Source organism: Equus asinus, chromosome 18 (assembly GCF_041296235.1).
Source record: "Equus asinus isolate D_3611 breed Donkey chromosome 18, EquAss-T2T_v2, whole genome shotgun sequence".
Lineage (NCBI taxonomy): Eukaryota > Metazoa > Chordata > Mammalia > Perissodactyla > Equidae > Equus > Equus asinus.
In genome coordinates, this window is record NC_091807.1 from 13071492 (window position 1) to 13088569 (window position 17078).

General features: G+C 33.9%; 1 protein-coding gene across 1 annotated transcript in view; it reads right to left on the minus strand.

Annotated features, from left to right (window-relative positions):
- Nucleotides 1–17078, minus strand: part of LIPI (lipase I) — a 62615-nt gene that overhangs the window by 42985 nt on the left and 2552 nt on the right. The window contains exon 2 of the mRNA XM_044750159.2: nucleotides 1935–2320. Within this exon, the coding sequence (XP_044606094.2) occupies nucleotides 1935–2320 (386 nt within the window). The remainder of the gene's footprint in view (nucleotides 1–1934; nucleotides 2321–17078) is intronic.

Here is a 17078-nt window from a genome sequence, read left to right on the forward strand (position 1 = left end):
ATCACAGTCCCTGATTTCAAAACATAGTACAAAGCTATAGTCATCAAAACAGCATGGTACTGGCACAAAAAGAGACACAAATATCAATGAAACAGAATTGAGAGCCCAGAAATAAACCCATACATCTATGGACAGCTAATTTTCAACAATGGAGCCAAGAACATACAATGGAGAAAAGAAAGTCTCTTCAATAAATGATGTTGGCAAAACTAGACAGCTACATGCAAAAGAATGAAACTAGACCACTATCTTACACCATACACAAAAATTAACTCAAAATTTATTAAAGACTTGAATGTAAGACCTGTAACCATGAAACTTCTAGAAGAAAATATAGACAGTACACTCTTTGACGTTGGTCTTAGCAGCATATTGTCAGGTACCGTGTCTGACCAGGCAAGGGAAACAATAGAAAAAATAAACAAATGGGACTACCTCAAACTAAAAAGCTTCTGCACAGCAAAAGGAAACCATCAACAAAATGAAAAGACAACCTAACGACTGGTAGAAGATATCTGCCATCCATATACTTTGATAAGAGGTTAATATCCAAAATATATAAAGACCTCATACATCTCAACAACAAAAAACCAACAACCCAATTAAAAAATGGGCAAAAGATCTGAACAGACATTTCTCCAAAGAAGATATACATATGGCCAACAGGCGCGGGAAAAGACATTCAACATCACCAACTATGAGGGAAATGCAAACCAAGACTACAATGAAGCGCCGCCCCGTGGCCGAGTGGTTAAGTTTGGGCACTCTGCTTTGGAGGCCCAGGGTTTTCATCAAGCCATGTTGAGGCAGCGTCCCACATGCGAAAATTAGAAGGACCCACAACTAAAATATACAGCTATGTACTGGGGGGATTTGGGGAGAAAAACCAAAAAAAAAAAAACATTGGCAAGAGTTGTTACCTGAGGTGCCAATCTTTAAAAAAAAAAAACTGCAATGAGAAATCACTTCACTCCTGCCAGAAGGGCTATAATTAAAAGAAAGGAAATAATAAGTATTGGAGAGGATGTGGAGAGAAGGGAACCCTCATACACTGCTGGTGGGAATGTAAACTGGTGTAGGCACTATGGAAAACAGTATGGAGATTGCTCAACAAATTAAAAATAGATCTACCATATGATCCAGCTATTCCACTGCTGGGTATTTATCCAAAGAACTTGAAAACACAAGTGCATAAAGATATATGCACCCCTATGTTTGTCGCAGCATTATTCACAATAGCCAAGACTTGGAAACAACCTAGGTACCCATCAAGGGACGAATGGATAAAAAAGATCTGATGTATATACACAATGGAACACTATTCAGCCATAAGAAATGATGAAATCCAGCCACGTGTGACAACATGGATGGACCTTGAGGGCATTATGCTGAGTGAAATAAGTCAAAGGGAGAAAGTCAAATGTTGTATGATCTCACTCATAAATAGAAGATAAAAACTACAACAAACAAACACATAGAAATAGAGATTGGATTGGTGGTTACCCCAGAGGGGAAGAGGGGGATGGAGGAGAGCGAAAGGGGTGATTAGGCACCTGTGTGTCGTGATGGGTTGTAATTTGTCTTTGGGTGGTGGACATGTTGTAATCTCTACGGAAATCGAAATATATAATGTTGTATACCTGAAACTTATATTATGTTATAAACCACAGTTACCACAATAAAAAAAATAAAAAGAAAATAAGATTTTAACATAAAACACAATAACTGAGTCTTTAAGACAATTTTTAAAAAATAAGATATGTCACATCTAGATATAGAGCTATCGATTTACACAAAGATGACTGCGTACATTAGTATATCAAAATTGTAATTCTTAATTTTATGGGAAAAAAGTATTTTATTACCACTTTGAGGTATTGCCCAACACACTGTATATTGTATAACGTATATAATACATAAAATTCCAGACTTACCAAAAGACTCTGAACGCTCTCACTCAAACTCTCAGCAACTTTTCTGGTGTTTTTAACTGCTCTATCATAAATAAAAGTTGTCGCACCTCGGTTCCAATCTACTACAATTATATTCATATCGTCTTGCTTCAACAAAACCCTTAGAAAGTTCTGAAGCCATGCTGGAGGGGAGCCCGTGGGTCTGTATCCATGAATAAGCCAGACGGTTTTCTTGCTTACGTTGAAATTAACGTTAAGTGAGTAATTCTGCTCAAACAGTGGCTCAGCACAGTTCAGGTTGCTCCTTGTATACATGATCAGAAAGGTCTCCGTCTTGGGAATAAACAGATCTTTGAAGGAATCCTTTACACTTAGATGGGAGAATTCAAGGCATGGTCTTTTATTCTCTGAAATCAAAAATGTCAGTCAAGCTGAGTATGTACTGGGATAGCATTTGATTCGAATGCTGTTGCTGTTGCAAAGAATAGAATTGAACTTGGAGGGTGGGAAGGATTTCATTTCATTAGCACTTAAACATAATTTATGAGCAACTATATGGTTTAAAGTAATTCTTGGATTATGTAAAAAGACTTTTTGAACTAGAAGTATTCAAAATTTACAATGAAACACAGAGATAAATGGAGTTGGGTAAACGTTAAGAATTATTTTTTATCAGTACAAAATAGCAATGATGTGACTACAATCATTAACATTGTTAATAAAGTGTTATGCATACCAATAAAAGTAGATAAATTATGAACTATAACAGAAATTTTGGAGAATATAATATAAGAATACTTATACATGGATAATCAGCATTAGAAAAAAAATATTTTACCTGCCTGATGATCAAATAAATACAAATCAAAACAATAAGGTGTCATTTCTTCTTATCAAATTAAGCAAAATGGAAAAATCCTTTTAACAACACTTGTGAGGGTAAAGGTAACAAATATTCTTACACGTGGATGCTGAGAGCATAAGTTGATACAACATTCTTTTGAAATTTTATGTGCGTGTGTGTGTGTGTACCACACACACATAATCTTAAAAATATTTATTCTTCCTGATTTTTTTCTGGGATTTAACTAACGAAATAAACAATTTGTATTAAATGTAAAGACATTAACCACAGGGATGCATAATTGAAAAAATTGAAAACACCTTAAATATAAATATATACTAGTCTCATCCATGTGTGTATCCTATCTTTTTTTTTAGGAAGATTAGCCCTGAACTAACTACTGCCAATCTTCCTCTTTTCACTGAGGAAGACTGGCTCTGAGCTAACATCCGTGCCCATCTTCCTCTACTTTATATGTGGGACGCCTGCCACAGCATGATGTCCCAAGTGGTGGCATGTCCACACCCAGGATCCGAACTGATGAACCTTGGGCCACCAAAGTGGAACTTGAGCGCTTAACAGCTGCGCCACCAGGCCAGCCCCCTTATCTTTCTCTTTCTCTCTTCTTCTCTCTCTCTCTTTATCTTCCCATCTATCTATCTATCCATCCTAGAAGGAAGTAGGGCAGAAAATGAAATAACTAAGCCAAATCAACAGCAACACTCATTGCTATGCAGTGAAACAATGGCTGCTTTTTACTTTCTTTTTCATAATTTTTAGAATGTTTTTCAAAATAAGCATATAATCCTAAAACATTGTTTGTAATGAGAGCATACACTTGTACTGTTTCTGGGAATTTACTTGTCAGAAGATTTGGGAAAACAATTTGTTAATATATACCAAAACTTCACAAAAATGTTAGTATACTTTATGCCAGTGATTCCTCTTCTAAGAATGAATCCTAAGAAACTAGTCTGAAAACACATTAAAAACAATAAAATAATATACGTTATTTTAATACTGAAGAAATCAAAGTGATATAAGTGCTCAGAAATAACTTGATTAAGTAAACTACGTGTACACGTATTTTATAAATTCTAATTTTTTAATATATTTATTTACTATACATATTTAATTTACATTTATTTACATTTACATAATTTAATTTACTTAATTTAATATACATAAATATTTAATATTTAATATATTTACTATATTTAATATACATATTTAATATTTAATATACATAAATATATTTAAAACTATAAATATATAGCATATATTTGATAAATCCATGATAATTTGCATTAATTCTAATAATTCTAGATTGGAAAGTATATATGTTATACTGTCACAATTATTTAGAAGAAGACAAAGGAGGAAGGTAATGAAGGAGAGGCAAGACCTAAAATTCCCAGGTTAACAGTTGAGAGATACCTAGACAGGTGAAAAACTTTGATGACTCACTTGTTCTCAGTACTAGGGAATGAGCAAGTGGAGAAGAGCAATAAATCAAAGCACAGTGCAATAGCAATGCTTCCTCCACTGTGCGAACTGTGCAGGGAACTCTGTACATCCACTTCCCCACCAGCTGGAACTCTGAAAAGGCCAAGTGCAACCAATACATCCAAACAGCTGGTCGAGTCCAAGCCAGGATGGATTTTACCTGGCCCTAGAATGAGTAAGGAGGAATAAACTAGCAGGATCCCTGTGATAAAATAATGGAAAGAAATCACCCAAAACAGTCAACAGAGAAATCTATTATCTATTACCAGATGGAGGAGTGAGTGCAGAAAATTCTACAGCATCCCCATTAGAATGCAAGAAAGATCATGTCTCAAAAACACGAGCAGGAGACAATTAAGAGAAAATTGAGGTAAAAAACAATAGAATAAGATGAAAAATGGAATACTGAGATACTCCAATTCAGGAAAAGTAAAAATATAACTGCAGAATAAAAACTCACATTATAGATGGTAAAAAAAAAAAACATGGAAAGCTCACCTTATAGTAAGAAATGAAGGAAGAAAGAGATTAAAATTATGAAGGGAAACATAGATATGGGACAGGAAATGATGATTCAAATTACAAGTCATTGGTGTTCTCTTGTTGGGAAGGGAGAAATTTGCGGGGGAAGAAGATAGCAGTTACAATAACTAAGGAAATAACTGTCTACCAAGGTGTGTGAAAAGAAAAGGGACATCACAACCCAGAGAAAATCAGTGAATCAGACTCACCGAGAGAGATCCTAGAAACTGGTTTGGGTTTCAATGAAAAAGAAAAATATCCTAAAAATATCGAGGCAGAAAATCCAGGTTACAAATAGAGGAATGAAGTTATGATGACTTCAGATTTGTCCTTTAAAACAATGACAGATAGAAGTGTAATAACTGAAGGTTATAAATGGAAAATTTGTGGCCTAATAATTTTATACCCTTCCTAAAGTGCACCATTCATCAATGAGTAGAGTTCCTGACATCATCACTATTAAATAAATGCTAGATTTATTGGAGACAAGATCCACAGAAACTCACAGTATGAAAAGATTGAAAGTGAGCATGGAAATAAGTTAGACACCAATGTAAGTGTAAACATTATAAAACCTAGTAAAATGTAAACATAATTTCAACACCATTCTTGTTCAAACATTCAGTAAAAATATTTAAATATTAGTATAAGTCAATATACTAATAAGTTTGGAACATAGGTTAAAAGGAGTATAAAGGAAGTAAATGTAGTAAAAAAATTCCTTAATGGAGAGACCTAAAAGATGACAATTTTTAAAATTTTAATAAATAGATAAGTATGGGTTTAAAAAGATATTGAAAACCTTAAATGTTAACTGTTGCACTAGGTAAAATCGTACACATAACTTTCTACACACTGAAAATGCATAGCATGATGACTATAGTTAATAATGATATTGTAAGGGGCCAACCCAGTGGCACATTCTGCTTTGGCGGCCCAGGGTTCATGGGTTCAGATCCCGGGTGAAAACATGGCACCGCTTGGCATGCCATGCTGTGGTAGGCATCCCACAATATAGGCGTCTATAAAATAGAGGAAGATGGGCACGGATGTTAGCTCAGGCCAGTCTTCCTCAGCAAAAAGAGAAGGATTGGCAGCAGTTAGCTCAGGGCTAATCTTCCTCAAAAAAATAAATAAATAAATAATGGTAGTGTATACTTGATAATTAATAAGACAATTTGTATACTTGGAAGTTGCTGAGAGTAGTTCTTGAACATTCTCATTACACACACACACACACACACACAAAGTTAATTATGTGAGGTGATGGGTGTATTAATTATCTTGATCTTGGTAATCACTCTACAATGTATATGTAGATCAAATCATCACATTGTACACTTTAAATATATACAATTATATTTGTCTATTATTCCTCAATAAAGTTTGGGGCAAAGAAGGAGGAGAGGGCAGAGATGGCTATTCTCATATTAGAGAAAATAGACTTTAAGTTAAAAATTCTTACAAAAGACAAAAAAAGACATCATGAAGCTAAAACTATAAAATTATTAGGTGAAAACTTCATGATATTGCTGATGGGGATGAAAAACAGTGAAACATGTGGAAAATGGTAGTTGCTAAAAAAAAATTAAAAATAAAATTACCATATAACCCAGAAATTCTACTTCTGGGCATATCTTCAAAAGAATTGAAAACAGAGACTCAATGAGGTCCTTATACACCAATATTCACAGCAGCGTTATTCACAATGACCAAGAGGTAGAAGCAACCCAAGTGTCCATCAATACATGAATGGATAAATAAAATCTGGTGTATATATAGGGGCAGCCCTGGTGGTGTAGTAGTTAAGTTTGCATGCTCCACTTTGGCAGCCCAGGGTTTGTGGGTTTGGATCCTGGACATGGATCTACACACCACTCATCAGGCCATGCTGTGGTGGCATCTCACATACAAAATGGAGGAAGATTGGCACAAATGTTAGTTCAGTGACAATCTTCCCCAAGCAAAACGAGGAAGATTGGAAAAAGACGTTAGCTCAGGGCGAGTCTTCCTCACCCAAAAAAAAAAAATCCTTGCATATAAATACAATGGAATATTATTTACCTTAAAAAGGAAGGCAATTCACAGGGCTGGGCCCGTGGCATAGTGGTTAAGTTCACACACTCCACTTCAGGGGCCCAGGGTGCACTGGTTCAGGCCCTGGGTGCAGACCTACACACCACTCATCAAGCCATGCTGTGGTGACATCCCACATAGAAGAATTAAAGGGACTTTCAAATAGGATATACAACTGGGGCTTTGGGGAGAAAAAGAAAGAGAAAGATGGGTAACAGATGTTAGCTCAAGGCCAATCTTCTACCAGAAAAAGCGAACTTTAAAAAAAAAAAAAAAAAGGAAGGAAATTCTGACACATGCTGCCACATGGAAGAACTTTGAAGACATTATGTTAAGTAAAATAAGCCAGTCACAAAAATACAAATACTGTATGATTCCACTGATACGAGGTACCTAAAGTAGTCAAATTTATAGAGACATAAAGTAGAATAGTTGTTGCCAGGTGTTGAGAAGAAGCAGAAAGTAGAGAGCTATTGTTCAATGAGTACAGAGTTTCGGTTTGGGAAGTTAAAAAAATTTTGGAGATGGATGGTGGCAGTAGTTGCACAATAATGTGAATATACTTAATGCCACTGAACTGTACACTTCAAAATGCTAATTTTTATGTATGTTTTACCATGATCAAAACAAAACAACAACAACAAAACTTACAGAATCCAATTCCTGCCATGATGGATATCCGAATCCAGACTTGCCTTATTTCTGTAAACAACCAGAACACTAGATAAAAATGTACAGAAAAAAAAGTTTAGACATCGGACAACAAGAAACACAGGACTGTGATCCCTGAAAGAAAGAGAACAAATGATTTGAACCCTCTAATCCAAAAGCTTTCTGTCTGGAGGAAGTTTCCAGACCAGTGCAGTAAAGTTTAATCCAAGAAGAGCATGCTGAGTTGGAGAGAAAGATTGGAGTTTAGGGGGGCTGAAACAACTAGAATTTGCATCGCAGAGCGGCACCAAGGAAGGAGCTGTGCAGAAGCAGAGCTCCGAAATTTACAGATGGGACTCTTAGTTTGTCGCTGGGTACAAACCTAGGCATGCCTAGGGTGAAACTCCACAAAAAGCTGTGAGCTGAATAATCCCAAAGGTCACAATGTACTGGGAGACACTGAAGCTCCAACTAGCCAGTGTAGGAAGACCCTAATGAACATCAGAGACATTCAGTAGAGACCCTAGAAGAGTCAGACTTAGTTGTAATGGAGCTAAACTACATCTAGATTAAAAGAGAACTTAGATTCATCCTTTCTTTCTCTCATTCTCTCAGCTCTGCTTGTTTTGATTGGCTTTGTTCCCTGGCAGGTAACAGGCTATGTGTATGAAATATTGAGAAAAAACATTAACAATGTTGAAGTAAGCAAAGATTTTTCAGATAAGATACAGTAAGCATGAAACAAAAGAAAAAATGATAAATTGAAAATTGTCATAATGAAGCATGTCTGTTCCTAAAATAACACTGCTAAGAATATGAATATGCAGGTTTGCAATATGTGCATCTGAAAAAGTACCTGCATCCAGAATATGTGTGTGTGTTGTGCGTGTGTGCATACACACATATATATGTAAAACAGGAAGACAGCTTGATTTTTAAAAATTGGAAAAAGAATTGAAGACACTTCACAAGAGATGATATAATGGCCAATAAGCTCAAGAATGATGCTTAACATCATTAGTCATCAGGAAAATGTAAATTGAACCAAAATAATAGACCACTACACAATCACTAGAATAGCTAAATGAAAAAGACTAAAAGAACCAAGCATTGGTGAGGATGTAAAACAAGTTCAAGTATCCTACATTGCTGAGGGAAATGACAGACTGATATAATACTTTGGAAAAGTTTGGTAGTTTCTTACAGTGTTAAATATGCATTTATATGACCCCCAAAATTCACTTCTAGTCGTTTACCCATGATACATGAAAACATTTGTCCACATGTTATATGTATAACAACTTCCTAGTTCTTTTCATAAAGACCCCAAATTGGAAAGATCCTACATGTCAATCAAGAGGAGTATAGATAAAACAAATTGTGGTAGGTGGATCTATATGATGTAATACTACCCAGAAATAAAAAGGAATAAGCAGCTTAAACAACTTCGATGAATCTCAAAAACGTTATGCTGAGAAAAAGATTCCAGAAATAAAAAGGTACATATTTTTTAATTCTATTTATATAAAATTCTAGAAAAGGATATCTAATCCAGTGTCAGAAAGTAGATCAGGATTGTATATAACCAGAGGTGGTAAGGGGATTAATTGGAAAGATTTTTGGGATGCAGAAAATGTTTTATATCTCAATTGATGAGATGTCTTGGGGAAAGGAGAAAGTACCCAAGAGAAATGAATAATATTGTAAAGACAGTTAAAATTATGTTTATATTATAAATTGAGTAGAAAGAGGCCTGTGAAACTGAATCAAGATCGATTAATGCAACAGAATGGGAACACCCAAAAATATATTATACTACTCTTGATAACTACGGCAACTCAAAGTAGTCAAAGCTAATGGATTTTTAAATAAACAATGGCTAGGATAATTACGTGATTCTGGTTATATTAAAACATTCCATGAAAAAATAAAATTATATGAAATGGAAGAAGAATGCAGTCAATATGTACATGATCTCAGATTGAGGTATGACTTTTTAGCATAAAAACAAAGGAAGAAACCATAAAGTATGAGACCAATAGATTTCACAGCACATAAATTTAAAACTTCTGTACATAAACACCATAAACCAGCCAAAAGACAAAAATAAATAAACTAGGGAAATATTTTCAATATAAGGTAGGAAAGGAATTAATATACTTACATATAAAGAACTATAAATGAAAAAGAATACCCCAATTGAACACCAAGTGAGAGATATAAACAGATATTTTACAAAATAAAATATTCAAATGGCTCATAAACATATTAAAATGTGCTCAACCTTCTTAAAATCAAATGAAGATCAATTAAAATAATATTACCATATCATTTTTACCATTATACCCATTGACCATTAACACCAATGTATATCACAGGATTTTAAAAAGTGATTACTTAGGGAGCTAACACTGATGACCTAGTGCTTGAAGTTGAGCATGCTCCACTTCAGTGGCCCAGGTTCCGTTCCCGGGCACTGAACCACACCACTCATCTGTCAGTAGCCATGAGGTGGTGGTGGCTCACACAGAAGAACCAGAAGGACTTACACCTAGAAAATACAACTATGTACTCGGGCTTTGGGAAGGAAAAAAAAAAGAGGGGAAAAAAAAAAAGAGTAAAAGATGTTAGCTCAGGGTGAATCTTTCCCGGTAAAAAAAAATACAAAATGTTTTAAAAAGTGATTATTTAGGAATCAACTAAATATATGGTGATGAGAGACTAGAAAAATAAATTATGGTGCCTTCATAAAATGGGGACTCTATGCAGCAATAAAGAAATCTATATAGGGGCCAGCCCAGTAGCGTAGTGCTTAAGTTTGTGAGCTCTGCTTCAGCGGCCCGGGGTTCACAGGTTTGGATCCTGAGCACGGATGTAGCACCACTCGTCAAGCCACATTGTGGCAGCATCCCACAGAAAATAGAGGAAGATTGGCACAGATTTTAGCTCAGCAACAATCTTCCTCAAGGAAAAAGGGGAAGAAAAAAAAAGAAATCTATATAATCCATATATATACATATATAGTCCCTAATTTTACCTATAAAATATAATATATATACACTACACTATAAACACATACACACATTTGTGCACATGCATACTCACATATTTACTGTAATAGAACTGGTAAGAAATAAACAAATGCCTTAATTGTTGTTTGTGGAGATGGTATTATCAGAGTAGATTTTTTCTCCATTTTTCTATATTTTGCTGTGTTTTATATTTTCTGCATTTTAATATTTTCTGAGTGTTCTAGATCTGAAATACTCATTTACTAGTTTTATAATGAGGAAAAAGTGGTTTAAATAGACCAGTTAATTAAAAAGTAATAGCAAAAAATATTGTCACCAGCAAAAGATGAAGATATCTAAAACAGATAAGTGTTGACTTTTTAAAACCTTGTTTAAAAAATTAACAAATTGAAGTTCTGAGGACTAGACTAAGTAACTCGATTGTGATTAGAAATTCAGTAGCAGGAGCACAATGTTGAATTTTATTGCCAAATACGTAGGAAGATAATGACTCTCTGACAATCTAAGGTTTCAAATTATAGAAGCAGTAAAATTGTTAAAAATACCAAAGACATATGGTGAAGTGAGGACTAATCATTCTAAGTTGTTCAGCTGTATCTCTGGAATACATTTCCATTCTAGTGACAATGGCTGTGAAGAAGACAAGGAGATCAAAATGGACAGAGTCCAGAGCCCTGGACAGTGCCCTGAACATGGACAGTTGAGACCCAAGTCCCTCTATCCTCTCTCAAACATCTCTTGTGCCTCTGAGCCAATTCTTTCTCATCTCTGAGCCCTGATCTCTTTAAAGGGAAGGAGTTGAAACAAATGGTCCCTATGATTCATATTATTCTAACTCATGTTATTCTTTCATTTCAAACCTATTTTCATACTTGGTAAGCTGCTGAGAGAAGTTACTCCGCCTTGCAACTTAGTCAGTGCATAATCCAGAGGATTCTGGTACAGACTGTCCATGGGCCACACATGCTGAAGCTCTCCATCTGGAAATTATCTGAGAAAATGCACGTGGAAGAAAACACTGATTTATTCTAACCTAATTTATGTTGCCTTATAATTGTCCAAATTGCACATATATGTTATCTCCTTTGAACTTCACAATGCAAATAGTATTATGACTTTTATTTTCATTTAAAAATAAGGAAACGGGTTCAGGAAGGTTAAACGATTTGGCCTAGGATAACAAGCCATCAGGACCTGAATCTGGGTCTTTTAACTGCAAATTTCGTTTTCCTTCATGTCGCCCTTATAATAAACAAACTTTGGCACAATAAATTAAAGTTGCTTGTGTGCATCTGATTTTAGTAAATCAACAGAAATAAATTACTAATTACATCAGAAAGATTTTTAGACTATTTAGAGGAAAATAACGATGAATTTATTGAGGCTGTAAACTCATAATTCCGTGGGTTTTGGAAAGATCATTGCCCTACAAACAGCCTACTATGTAAAGTTCTATAACTTCCTATCCTCTTACCCCTCAGAGTGTTGTGTACATACCCATGAGCATCACCTGGGAGTGTATTAGATTTACAGAATCACTTGCAGTCTACGGATAAGCATCTGCATTCTAAACAAGATTCCCAGGTGTACTATATCACGTATTGTTAGTTCTATCATCTTAGAAAAACGACTCCATTTTTCAGAATTTCACTTTCCTCAACTGTGAAATGAAAAAGATGAATTAATCTATCTTTAACATCTCATCTAGTTTCCCCAAACACAGGAATTGACAAATTATGGCCTGTGGGCTAAATCTGGCTGGCAAGCTAAGAATGGGTTTTACATTTTAAGTGGTTGAAAAAAATAAAAATACTACTATTTTGTGACACGTTACAATTATAATAAATTAAAATTTTAATGTCCATAAATAAATTTTTATTAGAACACAGCCTCACTCATTTGTTTACTAATTGTCTGTGGCTGCTTCATGCTATGATGGCAGAGCTGAATAGATGCAACAGAGATTGTACAGCCCTCAAAGCCTGAAATATTTACTATCCAGTCCTTTACGGAAATATTTGCTGACTCTTTCTATAATTATAACTGCAATAACCACAACTGCTGTTAAGCAGTTACTATGAATTAGAAACCATACTAAGAATATAAATGCATATTATTGGAATATATATGCATATCGATATAGATTTGTATACAGTTTGTTCAGCCACCTCTCCGCTCCCATTTTATTCTACTTAAAAATTTAAAAACATCTGATTAATCTGTTTTGCAGAAAGTTTTTCCTTTTTTGAAGGCAGATACAATCATGTAATACCTTTCACACTGAGGAGTATGAAACATGCCCTCCAATTACATATATTAGAATCTCTAGCGGAGAACGGAGGAGCATGTATAATTTGAATAAAACATACTTATATGAAATAAATTACTGAAAATTCAAGAAAATTTCCTAGGCAGCTGGGAATTCAAGGAAAACAAGAGAAAGCATAAGAGTTCGCACTGGTTAAGAATGATTTTGAGATTCACCAAATCTTTAATTTCCTTATTTTCTATTTACTGTCATTTTTATCTAAAAGGTCTGATATTCTACTTTGGTCAACAGAGATAAAAACATACTTAGTAATTATATCTGAGTTTTCCCAACTGAAAATTTAGGCAACTGCCTAACTACTAATCAAAACAATAACCTCAGAAAGTCTGCCACATAAGTTTGTAGTATAAACTATGATATTAAGATGATGTAAAATGATGTCAACTATGATACGACACAAAGGTTAGGGGCTTAGACTTCAAATTTCTCTGACTTTCAAATTAAGGTGTCACTATTATATACGTTACACAAACAGAAAATATCTATCAAGAAACCTCCAAATATAAATGATATTCATATCAAAATTATTCCAAAATAATTAAATTACAAAATATAAATCATAAACTGTATATTAGTACCATTTAGATTCTGTACTTGAATATAAAACTCAAACATTTCCAGAATTATGATTAGTTCAAATATCTAATTGAAAAGAAACACGAAATAATTTGAATTTCTAGTTGATATTTTAAGGTTATTCAAGTATACATTCAAGAATTTTGTAAAAGAGAAATTTAAAACAAGAAAACGATCTGCTTTTGCAAAATCCCCCTAGGAAACTACTCATGGTGAATTTTAAATTTATTACTTTTCTTATTATCATAAAATAGAACAAGCAGTTCTACTTCATTACCACAAAGTAGTAAATGATATCACTAAAATTAGTAAACTTTATTACCACACACGAGTAAACCAGGAGAATAAAGTTCTACTTTATTACGATAAACCGGTTTTGGCTTTTCTTATGACTTAGCATAATAGGACAAAAAAAAGAGAAAGTCATGGTAATGCTTACTTGTTTGCTTTGCAATTGACAAGTGACCTACATAAAAATGTTCCTCAAAAGTAAGGTTATTTGAACAAATGAAACTGAAACAAGATGTTTATTAAGTCATGATTTTCAAATACTGAATTAATTTATTATTGAATTATTCTAACTTTCTCTTGAATATGCCTATTTCTTTTCTATTTACATTTCCTTGCAAAAGGTTTTTTAGTTACTATTTATCTGAAAAGCTAATAAAATACAGAATATACCATTTACCAAACAGACACACACATACATATATACACTATCTTTCTTCATAATAATCTTTTTGATGTAATTAGCCCCTGTACTCATAGTATATATTTTTTCAGATAACAGTGTCATAGTATTCTTCATCCCAGAATGCAGACCAGACTGATTACTTTATGCACAATCTTTTATGATAAGTCAAATTATTAAGTTCTTACCAGATCTTGCCCAGCATATCAAACAGAGAAAAATGTATACTCTCATTTGGAATCTGATAAAAGTAAAAGAAGCACTCAGATTCACCAAAAAAGAAATACTGAAATTCCTTAAGGTTTCTCTCTGGTAAGATTGTCACAGTCCAGTAGGTTTTGATGCAAAAGGTCTTTGAGCTTTTGCTCCTCCCTGTTTGTTGAAAGGTGAGGTAGTTCGTTTTCTCCCATTTAGTTTGTGGCTGTGAGAAGGATTTTTAAGTCAAAGACTCTGTAATAAGTCACAAACATTCAGCTACACAAGCTGAAGTTAAGGGAAAGAAAAAGCTAATTCTATCTTTCTTTATTCCTCTTAACCTCAGGATGTCAGAAGTGGTCATGAAGAATATGTTGGTTGAAAGCCTAGAGCAAATGTGATGTTAGAAAATGCTAGAAATGGAAAGAGTTAGAAAAAGTTGTGGTTTACGTTCATTTCGAAACAAACTAAGTTGTCTTTATGCACCATAAAATCAATAATGAAATCCATATCCATCCAGCTGTCAAGTATAAAACACAGCCTTTGCTTGCTTATGTCATTTTGCAACTCAAACTCAGTGGCTATTTTAAAACTAAAAATTCTAGCCTGTCCCTTGAGACCTACAAGTTGAAAATCAAAAATATTTTTGTTTTGAATATAACAAATATTTTTAAATTATTATAGGTTTTCTTTTTACACGTTTACTTAATGTTTCCCTCATTTTCCTTCAAGCAATGGACATAGTAGGCAAGGAAAATAGAAAATTTTTCTGAGTACATGCATTATAGTTAAAAAATTAAATTTGTTTTTTGAAATTCAAGTCTTTGTAAATATCCAAAGATATTTTAAGAACAGAACTGTTTAATTTACATCATCAACCAGCAGAAATTAGTCTGAGGTCTGGGGAGGTACTTTAGAGGATCCACAAATGAAATGAAGTATTCATTTAAAAATCATGAAACATTTAACTGCTGATGAAACCTCTCATCATTTTGATCTGTTTGAACTCTCGAGATTTTATGTGAGACTTCATTCTTAAAACGGTGTCAACACTACGTTTTGGCTGGAGACCACCAAATAGCCTAGATCCTTCCACATCATTTAGTTGTAACAACTACACTCCTCTAACAAAGATAACAATAAATCACATCATTTCAGAACGTGGGAAGAAAAATAATGTAATCAATCATCTTACATGTTAAAAGAGATTCTTCTTAAGTTCATACTCAAATTAAAAGATGTCTTTCCTATTTAACATATAATTTTTCTTTTGCTGTGTGCTTTTGATGTGACACTGTAATATGAATCTTGCACATTATTTTTATCTTTACTGTTCTAAAGAGCTCATATTGAGAATATCAACTTCAAATTTAAGACAGTACAATACATAGCAGAGTTGCAAAATATGAAATTACATTTCATTTTCACTTTTTTTCCTACTGTCAATAGTGATAAAGTTGGGATTAGTAATGTTATTGCATTAAGTAGCCAAATCATTGAGGAATGATAAAATATTATATAAAATGCCTATAGGGGCCAAGCCAGTAGCATGGCGGTTAAGTTCATGCACTCTCCTTCGGTGGCACCGGGGTTCACGGGTTCGGATCCTGGGTGCAGACATACATACCACTCATCAAGCCATGCTGTGCAGCATCCCACATACATCCCACAAATAGAGGAAAATTGGCACAGATGGTAGCTCAGAGACAATTTTTCTCACCAAAATAAAAACACAAAAAAACGCCTATAGTTCAGCAGACAATATTTATTTATGCACTTATTTAGTCTTCTTTGTATATAAAAAATGATTTTAAGTAGCTTACAGCTATGCATACACTATAACAATAATATAAAAGTGACAATGAGGATGATGGTGATAAAGACATAACATGGATTGAGCCCCATGCACCAGCCATGCTTCTAGGCACTTTACAGGCAATTATAAGAGGAGCTTAGGAGTGTTTATTGACATGGGGAGTCATGTTTTATCAGAATATATTTTGGCACAACCTTTTTGTATGATTTAGCAATATATATCAAAATGTTTAATGATTTTACCCTTTGACTCAGCAATTAAACATCCAAGATACTTTCCTACAGAAATACTAACACACGCACAAAGACATATAAGCAAGGATGTTTATTTCAGCATGTTTATAACAGTCAAAAAAGGAAACAATGAAAATGGCTAATCATGGGGGATTAGGCTAATTATGTACAACTGTGGATGAAAATTAAGGATGTAGATAAATCAATATTTATTGGTGTAGAAAGCCTCCATTACATGGTTTTAGAGGAGAAAAAGCAAGCTAAAAAGCAATATGCATAGTAAGCTTTACTTTCCTAAGATATGTTTTATGTATATATGCATAGGTCAAAGTTGGGAAGATTTTCCTCCAAATGTTTATCTCTGCATCATAGACTTATTGGTGATTTTCACTTTCTTATTTATTTCTCTAAATATTAAAAATATTTCTTTATAATAAACATCTAATAAAAGTAAAACAGCAAAGAATCTATATTTAATTGAGACAACTATGGTTAGGAAAATCGGAATAAAGACAAAATGAGGGTAAGAAAAATAATGAGGACAAGTAAGGTCAGTTTTTAAAAAAGCATCCACTGGATTCCCTTAAAACTAATTTACCAACTTTCTCCATTCATTTATTCACTCATTTGTTCATTCATGTATGTAAGTTTTATTAAGCATCCACTGATTTCCAGGCATAATTTAGTTGTTGGA